Source organism: Pholcus phalangioides, unplaced genomic scaffold (genome assembly GCF_987345545.1).
Source record: "Pholcus phalangioides strain wild (caught in Gottingen) unplaced genomic scaffold, Ppha-v1.0 ptg000042l_1, whole genome shotgun sequence".
Lineage (NCBI taxonomy): Eukaryota > Metazoa > Arthropoda > Arachnida > Araneae > Pholcidae > Pholcus > Pholcus phalangioides.
In genome coordinates this window covers 36,495,113-36,510,576 of record NW_028301628.1, presented here as the reverse complement: position 1 = coordinate 36,510,576, position 15,464 = coordinate 36,495,113, and the positions used below count along the sequence as shown (strand labels likewise).

Sequence of the window (15,464 nt, the reverse complement as noted above, 5' to 3'; positions counted from 1 at the left end):
GCCTCAAACTCTTGAACTGTTGGTTATAAAAACATTCTTTCAGTTACAAAACTATTCACATAACGGGCCTGTTTCAGATATGGGTACTTTTCCTGTTATAACCATACCACTTCACGTGTTTTTGTCTAAGCAAAATTTTGACTTGACGAATCTATTCAAGTTATCTACGAAGTCATGTCGCTAATTTAGGATATCGAAAGGTCAAATTGATGCAGGTAAATTTTGGCTTCCCTCCAAAATTATTTTTTTGTGCGATTTGATGTAATGATGACAATCTACATTAAATTTACGATATCATTTCAGAGAGAAAAATAAAAACAGTATTTTTAAGGAATACCCCCCCAAAGTAGGGATTTCTTACAACCAAGGTCTAAATTCTGGAGCCTCAAGAACATTTGGGTGACTCGGAGGCTATGTTATATGCAGGCCTAGTATTGCACCAAAGGTGCGTTGAAAGAAACAAGTCAAAATGTGCCTATTCAGTGTCAATATGTCATATGGTTATAACGGAAGTACCACAAGGTATTTGAATACCCTTTCTAATTGAAAGTATGTTTCTATAACCAAAGCTTTAGGAGCTATTCAAGCTGAAATGGACTCTCTCTGTATAAACAGACAGACTTTTCATGCTGAAATCAGCAGTTTGTTTACATTAATTCAACCTGGCTGTCTGCACTAAGTGCAACATGATCATTGTGACACATATCAACCCAACACATTATCTCATTGTGATTTCTTTTCAAATCGAGCACAACTCAGGTCTATCGCCATCTATGGGCAATTTACTACCTACTGATGAGTTGTGCTGGAAGTGTAAGTGTGTGTACCTGAAGGCCCCTTTACACGTACAATCTTCCCCACATGCCCGGAACGGGACGTTCTTGCTCAAAGGATTGGAGGGCGGTTAGGAACACTGCGTTCAAGAGCATGTTGTTAAAAAGAGACATTCTTGCGCATGCTCTGTCCTGTACGAAAGGCCCCGTTCAGAACTGTGTAAAGGAAAGCTTGTGGCGAAATTCATACACTTTTGTGTGGTGTGTAGCCTTTAGGGAAAGCACAACATTCCACGTTCCTGGCCAAAGTTTTTTCCCTGTTGGCAGATTGAAATCAGCTGATGTTTGCATGGAAAAAATATGGATTTCAAAAGCTTATTATATATATTACTACCTGCATTATTACTGTGTAGTTAATTTCAAATTTTTATTGTTTCGATTCAACTTTCATTTGTTCGTTAAACTTTAATTGTTGTAATTCGCTCTTAACTACATTTTTTGAATTTAATTGTTTACTTAAATAATATATACTTATCATAATTTTACCAAAAAAAAAAAATATTTAAGTTTTTTTTCTTCCACTAATTATTGACTGCGTGTAGCCGATGTTTTTTTAATACTACCAGCCAGAAAAAAAGCATTACAAAATTATTACATTGAAACCTCGCAACAACAATTCTCAATGTAACGATAAATCTTTCTACAACGATATATCTTCAAATCATTTTTGGAAATGTCTATATGCTAATGTTAAACTGCTGCATCCCGATATAATGTAAACTCCTCTACAACAATATTTTTTTCTTGGTCCACTGAGTATCATTATATCAAGGTTTTACTGCACTTTTCTGAAATTATGGTGTTATTTTATAGGGCTTTATTTCAGATATTTTTAAGATTCTTGATAAATTTCTCTTGGTTTTTTATATTCATATTCTCAAAAAAATCATTCGTTTAATGTTGAGCATAAGCACTTCATAACAATACAAAAAATAAATTGAAGCAATTTTTTTTTAAATTTTTGCAACTCTATATACATATTTTTACCTATGTAAAACATTCCGTTGTGTAGAAATGACAGCAATAAAATTAGAAGTGTCAATAGCAATACATTTTTAGTTGGATATCATTCATGATATTCAGTGGTTTTTGGTTTTAAATGAAATCTGCGATAATCTTATAACTCGAAACATCCCTTTTGCTATTTGAATATCATCCCCTATTTTGAACATCACTTGACCTTGGACATCTTTTGCGATCTTATCATGAAAAAATACAGCACATTGTCCACTGAACACCTGCTATGAATGCAGAGTTGGCTGAATCTAATGAATAGGGGTTTTTTTTTTTTCTAAACAGTATCATTGTTAACCTTCAGATATTCAGATAATGGAAGTTTTTCCACAACCCTAAATCCCTTTTAAAGTTTTTTTTTTTCTAGTGTGTTGAAGTCAAATTTATACTATCAAATTTAAATCAGATGTTTTTAACCTTTTTAGCAGTGACTTAAAAACATCAATTTTGTGTTCCCCAGACCTATTTCCATATTTTAAAAATATGCTTATTGAATAAATTTCTAAATAAAATGGTTTTTTCAAAATTTCTGTAGCCAGTGGTAGGCGTCTCAACTGGTGAGTGAATGGAAATGGAACAAGCGCCAAATCCAAAAAGGGCCCCAAATTATTGAAAGGCTTTCATCTAATCTGAAATTATTTTTTTCTCACTTCTGGATTTTATTAATTAGCAATAACCTAATAAATGTCATTATAGCACTTGAAACTAATTCATCAATTGTTTAAAAAACAATTCGTTGGAAAAAGAAAAATCTGCAAATAGACTCTGCAGAAAAAATAATTTCAATTAATATTATCGCTGAAAAAATTATTTATATTGCATACATCTCTTTTTTAAAACGACAACGCAGGATTCGCCCCGTCTTTGCCTGTAGGGTGGGTTTGTGTTTAGACGTACGATTTTGAGTTGGCGATTGAATGCGGGAATGACCAGTTCCAGCATGCACTCCTAACCGCACACCTTTTTTCGCCTTTGCACGCACACTCTTGAAGGCAGTTCTGAAGTTGTTTACAGCTATCGAGCACAAAAGGGTACATGTAAAGGGGCCTTAACAGCCTGAATGCACATCGAGTGTTGTCTTTTTCAGTGTTGCCATCTATATTTCAGAAGTGGAGTGAAATGCAATGATTTATGCTCTGGGTTCTTAAACATTGAGCTAATTTTTCCCCTTTTATCATTGTGACAGTTGACTAACACATTTTTTTTATTAGGTAGAAGAATAGACATAACGAGCTCAAGAAAATTCCAAACTTTCGACACTGTGTCTCGTAAAATGATGATTATTAAAACAAATGCAGACTATCTATTTGTTCTACTTAATATGAGCAACCAAAAGATAAAACATACTTTGTCAGCACCAACTCTCTTGAATGCTGCTTGAAGAAGTTTGAAATTCTGGATATATTCATGTTCCAGGACAGTCTTGAATTTTACTTTCTTCAAAGATATACTACCTGTAATGAAAAGAATTTCCATTTCAAATAAAAAATTTCTAAGACAAATGCAGGTTTTTACAAAACAATCTCCCCACAAGTGCATCATTACTTTACATGCATTTCTTGATTATGTCTAGATGTTTGAGAATGTAAAGAGGAAAAACTCATACCCAAAATTTTTATGACTTCTGAAATAACACACAGTTTAGGATCACTGCCGCTGTGCAGCCATGTGGGCATCGTGTTGGACTCGTTGTGAGGATCCAGGTTAGAACCCCTGTTGGCAGCAGCATAGGCAGATGAAAGGCTGGGCAGCATGATGCCAATTCATATACATGCATATATTGGGATCAGTCTGCTCCCAAATTAATGCTGGAGGGGGAAGGGGCATTGCCCATATACCTCTGCCCATGGGCAGGGTATGCCAATTTAAATCAACTTGATTTACCTAAAATGGTATGCATGTAATTGAAATATGGCATAAAAAGATTGAAAGAAATACAGCTCCCCCTAGATAGAGTGCAGAAAGATAGCTGCTCTACTTCTAGATTTCTTGCATGTAAAAAAATTTCAAAAATATAGGAAGCTAAATGTAGATACAACTGCACTAAGTACACTTGTCAGGGTTAAAGCTACGGTTGCATTTTTCACAAAATACTCCATTGTATCACAAAATGCAAAAGAAAATCTTAGAATGCGAAAGTAGTAGCCACTTTCACAAAAATATGTTTAGGAGGTATGAAATGAGAAGACATTCATTAATCATTAGCGTTGTAGCACATTGTTAAAACTTTCTCCCCATTTTCTATTTTTTGCTAAAGGAATTTTTTTATCTAGCTTAAACCCGGACACTCGTATTTAAAATTAAGAGAATTAACACATGTAACATTTCTGAAAAGGTAATGGACAGATTTTAATGTAATTTGGTACGAATACACAGTTATAACAGAGAAAGATGTACCATACAAAAGTCATAATATGCACCCATGATTGTCAGTAAAGCTCATTATTGCAGGAATGTCCAAAATCCATGTTGCAAGATAGAACCAAAAATGAGTAATATTGGGGTATGGTTCCCTATCAGTCAGACAGGTCACACAGTGCAATGGTATACTGGACACAAGGCAGTTGAGGAGTCCCCGAGACAATCTGTCCAACTCCTGCAACAGTGCAGTTTTCAGCTCTGGGATGGCAAGATGCAATTGCCCTTCAAGAGTATCCCAGACATGTTCTATAGGGTTCAGGTCAGGAAATCTGGCTCTGGCCAACCCATACGCCAAATATTTCTAATTTTCAGATAATCGTTGATCAGGTGAGCCCAACTTCAATGATCGTTGTCGTCCATGAACAGAAATGAAGGGCCAACTGCGCCCCTGAAAAGTCCAACACAGGACACAGATCTATACCCCCCTAGCAGGCAGGGACTCCGTCAAACACATGGAGGAGTGTGCGGCTGTCTAACACAATGCCTCAAATAGACTATGCAAATTCTCTTAATTTTTCACACTACTGTATTCGCAATGCAACGCTAGGGTTTGCCCGATAAAAAAAAACGACCAGAAATTACTATTTGTATAAAGGTCTGAATTCTATGCCCAAATTGCCAATTTAAAATAGATACACCAATACCATTGGACTTGAAATTTTAATACAAATAGTCTGGAATTGGCTTTTTTTTTAACAAAACAAACTTAAATCTGAAATGGAAATGTGTAAATTGATATGCAACAAATCATTGCAAGATGGAAACACATCACAATACATCCATCAATTGTGCAAGAAACAATCTTGTCGAAACAATGTTTTTTTGTTTAGTTCATGAGAGGACCCTCTGGTTATATATCAAGTGAATTGAAAAAGGCTCGATATATAATAATGGGTAGTCTCACCAAATTTTTACTTTAAAGGAGAAGGGACTCGTGAATAGAAACATTCAACAAGAAAAATGTTAATCTACGAAGTTAATTCAGGCTCAACCTTTCACGTTACATAATTTTTTTGGAATTCAAATTTCTTGTTTGTAGTTTCATGTTAACTGCCAATATCTCTGTCTGAGACGTAGAGTTAATAGTTAATTTTAATAAAAAAAATCATGATTTTCCATACCCTGTGCCCACAAGTGATCGTCTGAAAATAGTCTTCTACAGTTTTTCAACTTAAAGATGCAAATGTGAGTCTCTCCCAATTGAAAGTATTTTCTCTATTGTAATAGTTATTGTGTTGGTGGGTTTTATGGCTTCCCCATAGATGCATGGAAAATGTTTGGCATTTACCATTACCTGGGGAGAGATTTTACTGAATTTAATTCTACGGTTATTGGTGAGAACATGCTGGACCACTGCTCATTTTTCGATTCTTCTCAATCTGAAACATCTTTCCTTCAACTCTTGTAGTCACCAATCTTTCCATGGCAGCAATATAAACTTTGAAGTGCACAAATCCTGCAGATTATGCTGATAGTGATTCACCATATTTCAGTAAAAGAACGGTGTCCATTTTCTAATAATGCATACGAGCATAGTATAATTCTTGTTTTGACGTACATTTTTTTTTTTCACCCATTGCTTTGCATCTCTGCTGCACTATTTTCAGTCTCATTTAGATTAGATTAATTTTAGACTCCATAGAAAACGAAGTTATCTCAAAGCATTAGTTTGTTCTGCGATATACCTGGAAATGAAAAAGAATCCCATGCATCGAAAGTGCAAAGTAAACTGATTCCTTAGGTACATTTTCTAATTTTAGAAAAATATTGATTTTCTAAGCCTAGGAGACTTATTTAGCACAAGGTAATGTGAAGGCTTAATCATGTTATTCTGAATTTTTATTATGGCATACAGCCAAGCAGAACCAGCTGCCAAATCCATTTATTACTAGCATTGTTCGTTTTTGTATTAATATTTTCAGATAATTTTCTTTTATCTCACAGTTAGAAATACAAAAAAAAAAAACCCCAATTCAATGAGATCAATATTCCTGACTCTTTTACAGGATAGAATACATTTGAGCTGCTGAAGAAGCTTTTACAAAAAGCTGTATCTTTACAATACTCATTTCAGCAATCTTATTCCTTACATTTTGATCATGTGACAATACGAGAATAAATAAAGCCTACTATATATATATTAATTATGTTCAATCACCAGGGGTCTGTCCAGACTTTTTTTTTAAAGGTTTGGTTTTTGTGAAAATAATCATTAATTTTGTGGAAAGCTAAACAATCTACTTGATCCACTGAAAAAAAAGGCCAAGGATATGGTTTTGTTAATTTGTGAGATATTTCCCAGATACGAAATTTTGCAAAGGGTCCAGAAAATAGACCAAAATTTCAGCTGGAAAGACGCCAGGTCACTCACACAGATCCAATTCTTTTGATACCGTCATAGGCCTAACAGAAATTGCAATGAAATATTTAAATGCCACCCACCTGGAAATAACATATCCATAAATTGGCAATAAGCAGCACCTGCAGGAAAAAACAAAAAACAAATATAGAATATCAAATTAAAATATCTAACTTTATGCAAGTACATTTACACACAACTGTCAGAATTAACGCAGCATCAATTTACCTGTGCATAATTCTTCTATTTTAGAATAGCCACTCTGAAGACAATCATTCACCCAATTAAGCATTTCATGACGACTAAGATTTTCTGAAGTCGCGCTTGTGGAATACACATTAACGCAAATCGGTGTCTCTGACATTTTGAATCAAAGGGTCACCTAAAGCTTTTGAAAGAAATAAAGATTCCATCAAAATCAATTGAGCGACTGTAAGAAAAATTGAAAAATTCATTATAATAAATCAGAACCATAATTTTGGCTGTTTTCATAACTTCCATAAAATTTCAAAAAAAAAAAAAAAAAAAAAAAAAAAAAAAATATATATATATCAATTAAAAAATATACGGGCAATCCAAAAGTTTTAACATTTTTTTTTTTTACAAGTTCAATATAATTCATAGAACAATGCAAGGTAAAGGGAGCAAATATCACCCACCATGGCTGCTTCTTGATCAGGGTTTAAACTATGGTCACATTTTTCGCAAAATGCGAAAGAAAACCATAGAATGCGAAAAAAGTAGCAACAACTTTCGCAAAAATACATACAGGAGGTACGGAACGAGTAGACATCCAACCATCAGTCATTACATTAGCATCCAGGGGCGTAGCCAGAAATTTCGTTCGGGGGGGGGGGGGGCAAAGTGATAGAATAGATGAATAGATTTAGCCATCCTTTTCCCTTTTTTCGGCCATTTTCACATTTCGGGGTGGGGGAACAGACTTCCCCCCCCCCCGCCTTTGTTAGCATTGCAGCATTTTGCTAAAGCTTTTCCACCCATTTTCGCTTTTTTACGAAAGGAATTTTTTATCCAGCTTAAACCCTGTTCTTGATTAATGCTGGTAGCCATTACCGAAAGCTACCACCACAAAGTTTTCCCCTTCAGTGATTTGTAGAAATTAGATGCTACCGGGTTTTTCTTTTCACTGAGAAATTTGATTTTCGTGTACAATGAGTTAATAAACACGCTTCATTACTTTTAGACTTGGAAATGGGAGACAAGCAAGCATTCATGCCCCAAGGTTAGAAAATAAACTTCAGCCAACCACTGTGTGTCAACAGGGTTTGAACCAAGAACTCTGTTTTGAAGCACTACTTATTTTATATAGAGGGCTCAGAACTGACACATGCTTGAAATGACAGGTTTTACTGAAAACTTAATTAGAATGGCCATCAGATGACATCGGACAGATTTTTAATGTTAGACTCTCGCTAATTCGGCTTATATAAGACCAGGATGCACAATATTACTGAAACCGAAAGATTACTGGAAGTCAATTGAAAAGGCTCGTTTAATTTAAATATAAACTGAATACAGAGATTCAACATGTTTTACTCTTCTATGCTAAAGAAAAATTAACCCAAAAATAATACCATCTGTTGGCCACTTGAACGATTATTTTTTAAAGGTTTCAATAAAACCTTGTGGTTTTTAACATGTTACTTTCACCCCTCAAAGTACATTAAATAATGTAAAAGTCAGCCAACAAGTTCAATAATTCATGGAATATGAAATGAATTATTGAACTTAGTGCTGGTTGATCCAAAAGTCAGTCAACAAGACATTTCAAGATAAAGATATAAAAATTTAGACTATATTTTATACATTGTAATTGCATTTCACATGCTGTGACTCAGAAAGACAAATGAGAAACAAAAGCTACACTGATATATAAATTTGGATTTAATACCAACTTAAAATTCTGTTTTCCATTAAAAATTTATAGACAATTACAAGATACATTATGGCCCTGAATCCTATCAATAGACATGCATCTTGACAGAACGCAGAGCTGAATTTATTCCCCCCCCCATTAATAACTATGCTGTCTGTTCACATATTAGGCTTGTGGAATTGAAGCATAAATCAAAACCATGACTTCCCACTTTCTCTTCTATTTTCAGAATATTTTTCTATCTTCCACCCATAATGGGATAATCTTGAAATAAAAGAGGGAGAAAAACTACACACACAACCTACAATTAGAAAACTACACAGGTGCATATTTATCACTCCATACCAAATACAGCAAAGGGCGGGGTTAAGTCAGAATTAGGGTCAACTTGCCGCCTACTTACAGAAGAGAAAAAACCCTGAGGCAATGTCACTTGTTTATTTAACTCTTTTTCTCACTATTAAAGTAGCCTACTGAACCTAAAAACAAGACCAAAATCAGTGGTAAACTTTCACTTTTCCACAATTAACTCCAGATAAAAACCCAACACTTTTCTTCTTGAAACTAGAATAAAAACATTAAAACAAAGCACATTTCAACAGAAAAAATATGTACCGAAAAAAACTTATAGGACAAACTACCTACATCATCAAAATATCTGAGTAAAAACGTTAGATTGATATCTATAGCTTAGCAAATGGGGGAAAAAAAATAAGAGCCAAACATTTTTAATTTTCATCTTCCCAAAAAAATTTCTTTAAAATTTTTCCTCAATTCATAGTACCTTTACATGTTGGTAGACATGCCAACATAAATTCTGAAAATTTTTATGTGGTGCTCTTACGTCAATTCAATCACAAAATTTTTAGGTACAAATACCAGTTTTACAGTTGAAATGACAACCTGGACTTAAGCTCACATAATACCCCAGGTATGAAAAATAACCAGTATATGAAAACCCAAACAAGACTTCAAAAATGAAAGCTACCACCAACACCTTATAATGTAATTTAAAATCAATCTTAAGCTGCTTTGCTAGCTATGATGAAATATCAAAGCAGAGAAACAGACCAAAAAAGATGAAATTTCTTATACACTGAAGAGCCAAAAAAACTGGTTCACCTGCCTAATATCGCGTAGGGCCCCAGCAAGCATGCAGAAGTGCCGCAACACGACGTGGCATGCATGGACTCAACTAATGCCTAAAGTAGTGCTGGAGGTAATTGACACCACGAATCCTGCAGGGCTGTCCATAAATCCGTAGGAGTAAGAGGGGGTGGAGATCTCTTCTGAACAGCAAGTAACAAGGCATCCCAGATATGTTCAATAATGTTCTTGTCTGGGGATTTAGGTGACCAGCGGAAGTGTCTAAAGTCAGAAGAGTGTTCCTGGAGCCACTTTGTAGCAATTCTGGACGTGTGGGGTGTGCATTGTCCTGCTGAAATTGTCCAAGTCCGTCAGAATGCACAATGGACATGAATGGGTGCAGGTGATCAGACAGGATGCTTACTCACCTGTCAGAGTCATATCTAGACGTATCAGGGATCCCATATCACGCCAACTACACACACATCATACCATCACAAAGCCTCCACCAGCTTGAACAGTCCCCTGTTGACATGTAGGGTCCATGGATTCATGAGGTTGTCTCCATACGCGTACACATCCATCAGCTCGAAGCAATTGGAACCGAGACTCGTCAGACCAGGCAACGTGTAACCAGTCCTCAACAGTCCAATATCGGGCTCAGGCGAGGCGTAAAGCTTTGTGTCGTGCAGCCATCAAGGGTACACGAGTGGGCCTTCGGCTCCGAAAGCCCATATCAATGTTTCATTGAATGGTTCGCACGCTGACACTTGTTGATGGCCCAGCATTGAAATCGGCAGCAATTTGCGGAAGGGTTGCACGTATGTCACGTTTAATAATTCTTGTCAGTCGTTGTTGGTCCCGTTCTTGCACGATCTTTTTCCGGCCGCAACGATGTCATAGATTTAATTTTTTACCGGATTCCCGATATTCACGGTACACTCGTGAAATGGTCGTACGTGAAAATCCAAATTTCATCGCTACCTCAGAGATGCTATGTCCCATCTCTCATGCGCCGACTATAACACCACATTCAAACTCACTTAAATCTCGATAACCTGCCATTGTAGCAGCAGTAACCAATCTAACAACTATACCAGACACTTGTGTTATATAGACGTTGCCGACCACAGCGCCGTACCGATTGGTTCCATATATCTTTATTTGCATACGCATGCCTGTACCAGTTTTTTTGGCTCTTCAGTTTAATATAGGTTATGTTTTCCCCATGATATTACTGATGAAAGAACTTCATATAAAGTAGATCCCACTTATGCTTCCCTATTATTATGGCTAATTTTTGTGGGTTTTACTTTTCCTCCATCAAGTTTTTTCCCTTCTGCCCTTGAAATCCTCTTTCCCCCCTCCCCCATATAAAAAAAATTAGTAGGTCTCAATAATGTGAAAACTAGGTGAAGCTTTTTCTTAGATGGCTATTTCAAAGCCCTCATTTCTCAGCATAATGAATCCATGAAAAGTAAATAACCATTGATTAAAAACGTGAAAAACAAAGAAATTTTTTCTTCTCAGTTCTGTCACTTTGTCCAATAATATAATGTGCAGAACCAAAAACATTTAAAAGTGGCTTTTCAGATAAGGGTCATTCAAGTATTATACAAGCATTGGGGGGGGGGGGGGAATGATGAAGTCATCAATTAACCCTTTATGAAAGTATTAAATATTCTTAATGCAAGGCTCCCACTCAAAAAATGAGAAAAAGTAAGAAAACGCAAGACTAAAAAATAGAATGGGGGAGGGTAACCCTCTTAGACAACATAATCATAGCATAATAGGAAAAAATTCCTAAAAAATTTGTTTTGAAAAAAAAAGATTTTGAATTTTGAATTAACTCAAGCCAAAACAAAATGACAAACGACGGTTACAAAACCAATTTTTGGCCAAAACAGTGCACTAGCAACCACAGATAATTCTTTGCTGTCTCTCCTCATATATATTATTCTTTTTTGGAGTCTTCCAAAGTACAGAGCTTGTCAACTCCTTTCGACAATGCACAGCAAATTTTGAAGACATACGTTTTTTAAGAATGATGCTCTTTCGAGACCACTTTCAAAAGCGCAGTGCAAAATATGTAAATTACAAGATCCGACGCAAATGAGGCAAGGTGAACCAGATAGTTTTACTGCGTTGCTCATTATTTTTTAAATTTTACTGTTTTGTTCACATTTTACTGTCAATGCCATTGTAATCATTTTTGACAAATGAAGCACTTCCATTTCTAGCTCTTTGCTGAGCACATTGTAAATATTGTTTATGCCTCTTCATGCCTTAAAAATAAAGACGACAACTGAATGCTATTGGGTAACATCAGAATCACCAAACCTAAAATAAGCCTATGTATCCAACTGCTTTGAAATACAAACTGTTATTTCACCATATTTGCATATTAATTTTGAATGATGAAAGTTACTGTCCAAGACCATAAAGTAATGAATACAAAATTATTTATCCATCCAGACATAAGTTTTTAACCACTACTCTACTTGTTGAACCCTCAAACTAAGCAAATGAAAAATTAAATCAACCAAATGGTCCCCATACACCCCCCCCCCACAAATTACCTTAAAAACGATACAATTTCTGCTTTGGCAGAATCATTAATTACATTCTCCAACATTTGTAATATCTGGCACTATATCAATGATTTCCTACTCAATTAAAATCAATTACACAAATTTTGTTGATGGGATTTGGTAAAAAAATAAGAAAAGTAAGACAAAACCGAGAAAGTACGACATTTTACCAAAAAGTAAAAAAGTAAAACGAGTGGGAGCCCTGTTAATGACATCTTCACTATATATTTTTGTGTGTTTATTTCTGCGAGTCCACTGAAAAACTTGACCACGTGTATTGTGGGCCCACCTAGAGCTGTAATGAAGACCAGACACATCTGCAATAGTTCCATGAAATTACATTGATAGCTAAATAGAATTACCCTCAAATTATTCAAATGGCTTTTTTTAAATAACCATCTTGACATGACTAATTAACAAATGAATTTAAAGAAACCATGAGAAATATTCACAGTAATCTATTAATCAATGCTCACAATTAAAAAAAACCAAGCTAAGTGTTTATTGTTCACTTTCTTATTAAATGAAAAATGTTCCCTGCACATTCATAGAGTTTACTAAAGTGCCAGACAGTGGTCAGTCTCGCTATATATATATTCTTGAAGAGCAATCCCAATCAGGAACATAAGCAGGGTCTACCTTTGGAGGGGGTGAGCACAACAAATGTTTTGGTTTAGTGCCGCTTGAGGCGTTCCCATTTCAGGCAGAGATTCTCGCATTTGGCACAGTTATTACACTGCCCCAAAAGAAACAACTTATATAAGTTCAGTTATCTAGGTTTAAATTGATTATAACTCATGTACCCACTGGCACACTATGGACCAATATAAAGATTCTTTAAGGCACTGCTTTTAGGTGTTTATCTTTGAAACTCATCCGCTGTCTATTAATTCCTTGAATAATCTTTAAAAGACTTGTCCATTTCATAACCTGTAGAAGTGAATATCGACAAGTTTACAGGGTATCGAAACCAACGACACTTTAGTCTCCCCGACTTTAACATCATGGGTTCCGTGGAGTTAGAACCCAATTACAAAAATCTGATTAGTAATGAATCTATACCTACAAAAATTATTCTATTGATTAGTGACTATCTAAAGTGGTCCAATGATGTTACGAATCTACATACAGCTATATGATTTGGTGAAGTGGGAGGGTGAGAGCTTCTATTTCTCCTCAAAAACTGACCTTCGTATAAGCCTCCCTCCCCCAATCAAGGAACAAATTTTTCAACAAAAAAATTCTGCTTATATACAAGTATATACAGTAATAGAATCAGTGGTAATTTTTTCAAGACAACTTTTTAAAGACGTCACCTCGGGACCCTTTCTTTATTAAGAACAGACCAGGGTTTAAGCTGGATAAAAAATTCCTTTCGCAAAAATGAGGGGAAAAGCTTTAGCAAAATGCTATAATGCGAAGGGGCCATTCAAGTATTACATCAGCAGATTTTTAGGCATTTTTGACCCCTTCACCCCTTGTCAGCAAAATTTCGTCAGCAGCTTAGAATATTTCATACCTTCAAAAAAGGGTGGTTGATGATATCAGCAACCTTCAAACCCCTCCCCCCTTGTCATCAAAAGTCCGCAAATCCGAAATCCCCCCGATGCTGACGTAATACTTGAATGACCCCTAATGTAATGAGTGATGGTTGGATGTCTACTCGTTGTGTACCTCATGTACGCATTTTTGGGAAAGTGGCTACTACTTTTTTCGCATTCTGCGAAAAATGCGACCGTAGCTTAAACCCTGGAACAGACAGAATTCCTATAAGAAATTAAATTTTACAAGGTTTCCATCAACAGGTGAAAATAAACTCGAATGGCATAGAGGGGAGGGGATAAGACTGGCAATTCCTATGTCACCCCGATCATATACAACTTTCCAGATAAACTCCTAGCGGCAGTAAAAAATGGACTAAATGAAATTCGGAGTACAGATGTTTCAAAATATGCACTTGAGAATGAGATAAGAAACAAACCTATCATGGTTATAACATGAACGACAGAACTTTACAACTGGACTTATCTCGTTACTGAGATCTCTTCCAGCCCACCTTTGTGGTAGATCACAGTTATAGCAATAAAATTTTGAAAAATTCCAATGCTAACACTCACTTTTATGCATGGTAAAATTTTCTAAGTAGAAAATCATGAATGGCATTGAAATGATACCTGCAGCACCATAAATGCCAATGATGCAAACAAAGAAAGAATATCTCACCTCAAGGGGTTTGTGCTCTAACCGCTTAGACAGGACATCTCGGTCAGAGGTGTAGGAATTCCCAGACAGAGTATACCACCTCTTGGTGAGATCTTTCTTCAAGTCCTGCACCAGTCATTTAGTGATGTATAAACGTGTTGCCATTCAAAATTTCCGAAATTTTACAAATAACTTTAACTGCAATAGGTTTGTTTCCCTATTTCATTCTTGAGCCCATACTTTAAAACACTTACATCTCTAATTCCATCATTGTGAAAATGCCATGACTGAAATTATTAGGAAAGAAACTTCCCAATTATCTTCGCTTGATATGCAGTCATTGTACATCATATAATTAAAGGTTGTTTCAATGTACACCACCACCTAAAGGCTCATTTCATTACATAGGTGGCAATTCCCAGACTTGAAAAATCTGTAGTTTATCATGCGACAAAACATTCCACACCAAAAAAAACATAGCATACAAATAAAAAAACAAAACAGGATTTTTGGGATTTCTTTTCGATGACCCCTTTTTCTGGCTCGTTCCCTTATCTTTTGCTGTTCTAAATTTTTTTATGATTAGTAACTGCTTGATTTTATCATAACACGACAATTAACAATTTTTCATACTTGAAATCAAATTGATCATAATTTTTTGTAAGAAAACGTAGTCAGCCTGGAACTGTAAGAACAGAAAAAAATACTTTTTGGGCTATTTTTCATTCAAGTGAAGCACAATTTAAAGATTTTTAGGAATTTTTCTATAAAAATTTGAAAAATCCAATTTCCGACTGGAAGATGTTAATAAGGTTGAAAAAAACCAGAAAGCTTCCGGGTGAATCTGAATATTGGTCAAGTTATTTAATGACTACCCTGACCCTGTACATACATCTACATTAGATCACCCATTAAGGGTCACACACTGACAGACTAATAGTAGGTTAAAGGATTAGAGATACACCAATTGGTTAATATCCCGAATTAAACGAACCCGTTTAAATGCGATTGTAGTTCAAACTGTGTCAGTGAATATGGTCGTAACACAGGGAAAGGGATAC

At 35.5% G+C, this 15,464-nt stretch overlaps 1 protein-coding gene across 2 annotated transcripts in view; it reads right to left on the bottom strand.

Annotated features, from left to right (window-relative positions):
- Window positions 1-15,464, bottom strand: part of Eb1 (microtubule-associated protein RP/EB family member 1) — a 28,746-nt gene that overhangs the window by 12,273 nt on the left and 1,009 nt on the right. For both annotated transcript variants that reach the window (XM_089254646.1, XM_089254647.1), the window contains exons 2-4: window positions 6,856-7,015; window positions 6,711-6,749; window positions 3,195-3,301 (exon numbers count right to left, since the gene is read on the bottom strand). In XM_089254646.1, coding sequence (XP_089110772.1) covers window positions 3,195-3,301; window positions 6,711-6,749; window positions 6,856-6,991 — 282 coding nt within the window. In that variant the 5' untranslated portion in view covers window positions 6,992-7,015. The remainder of the gene's footprint in view (window positions 1-3,194; window positions 3,302-6,710; window positions 6,750-6,855; window positions 7,016-15,464) is intronic.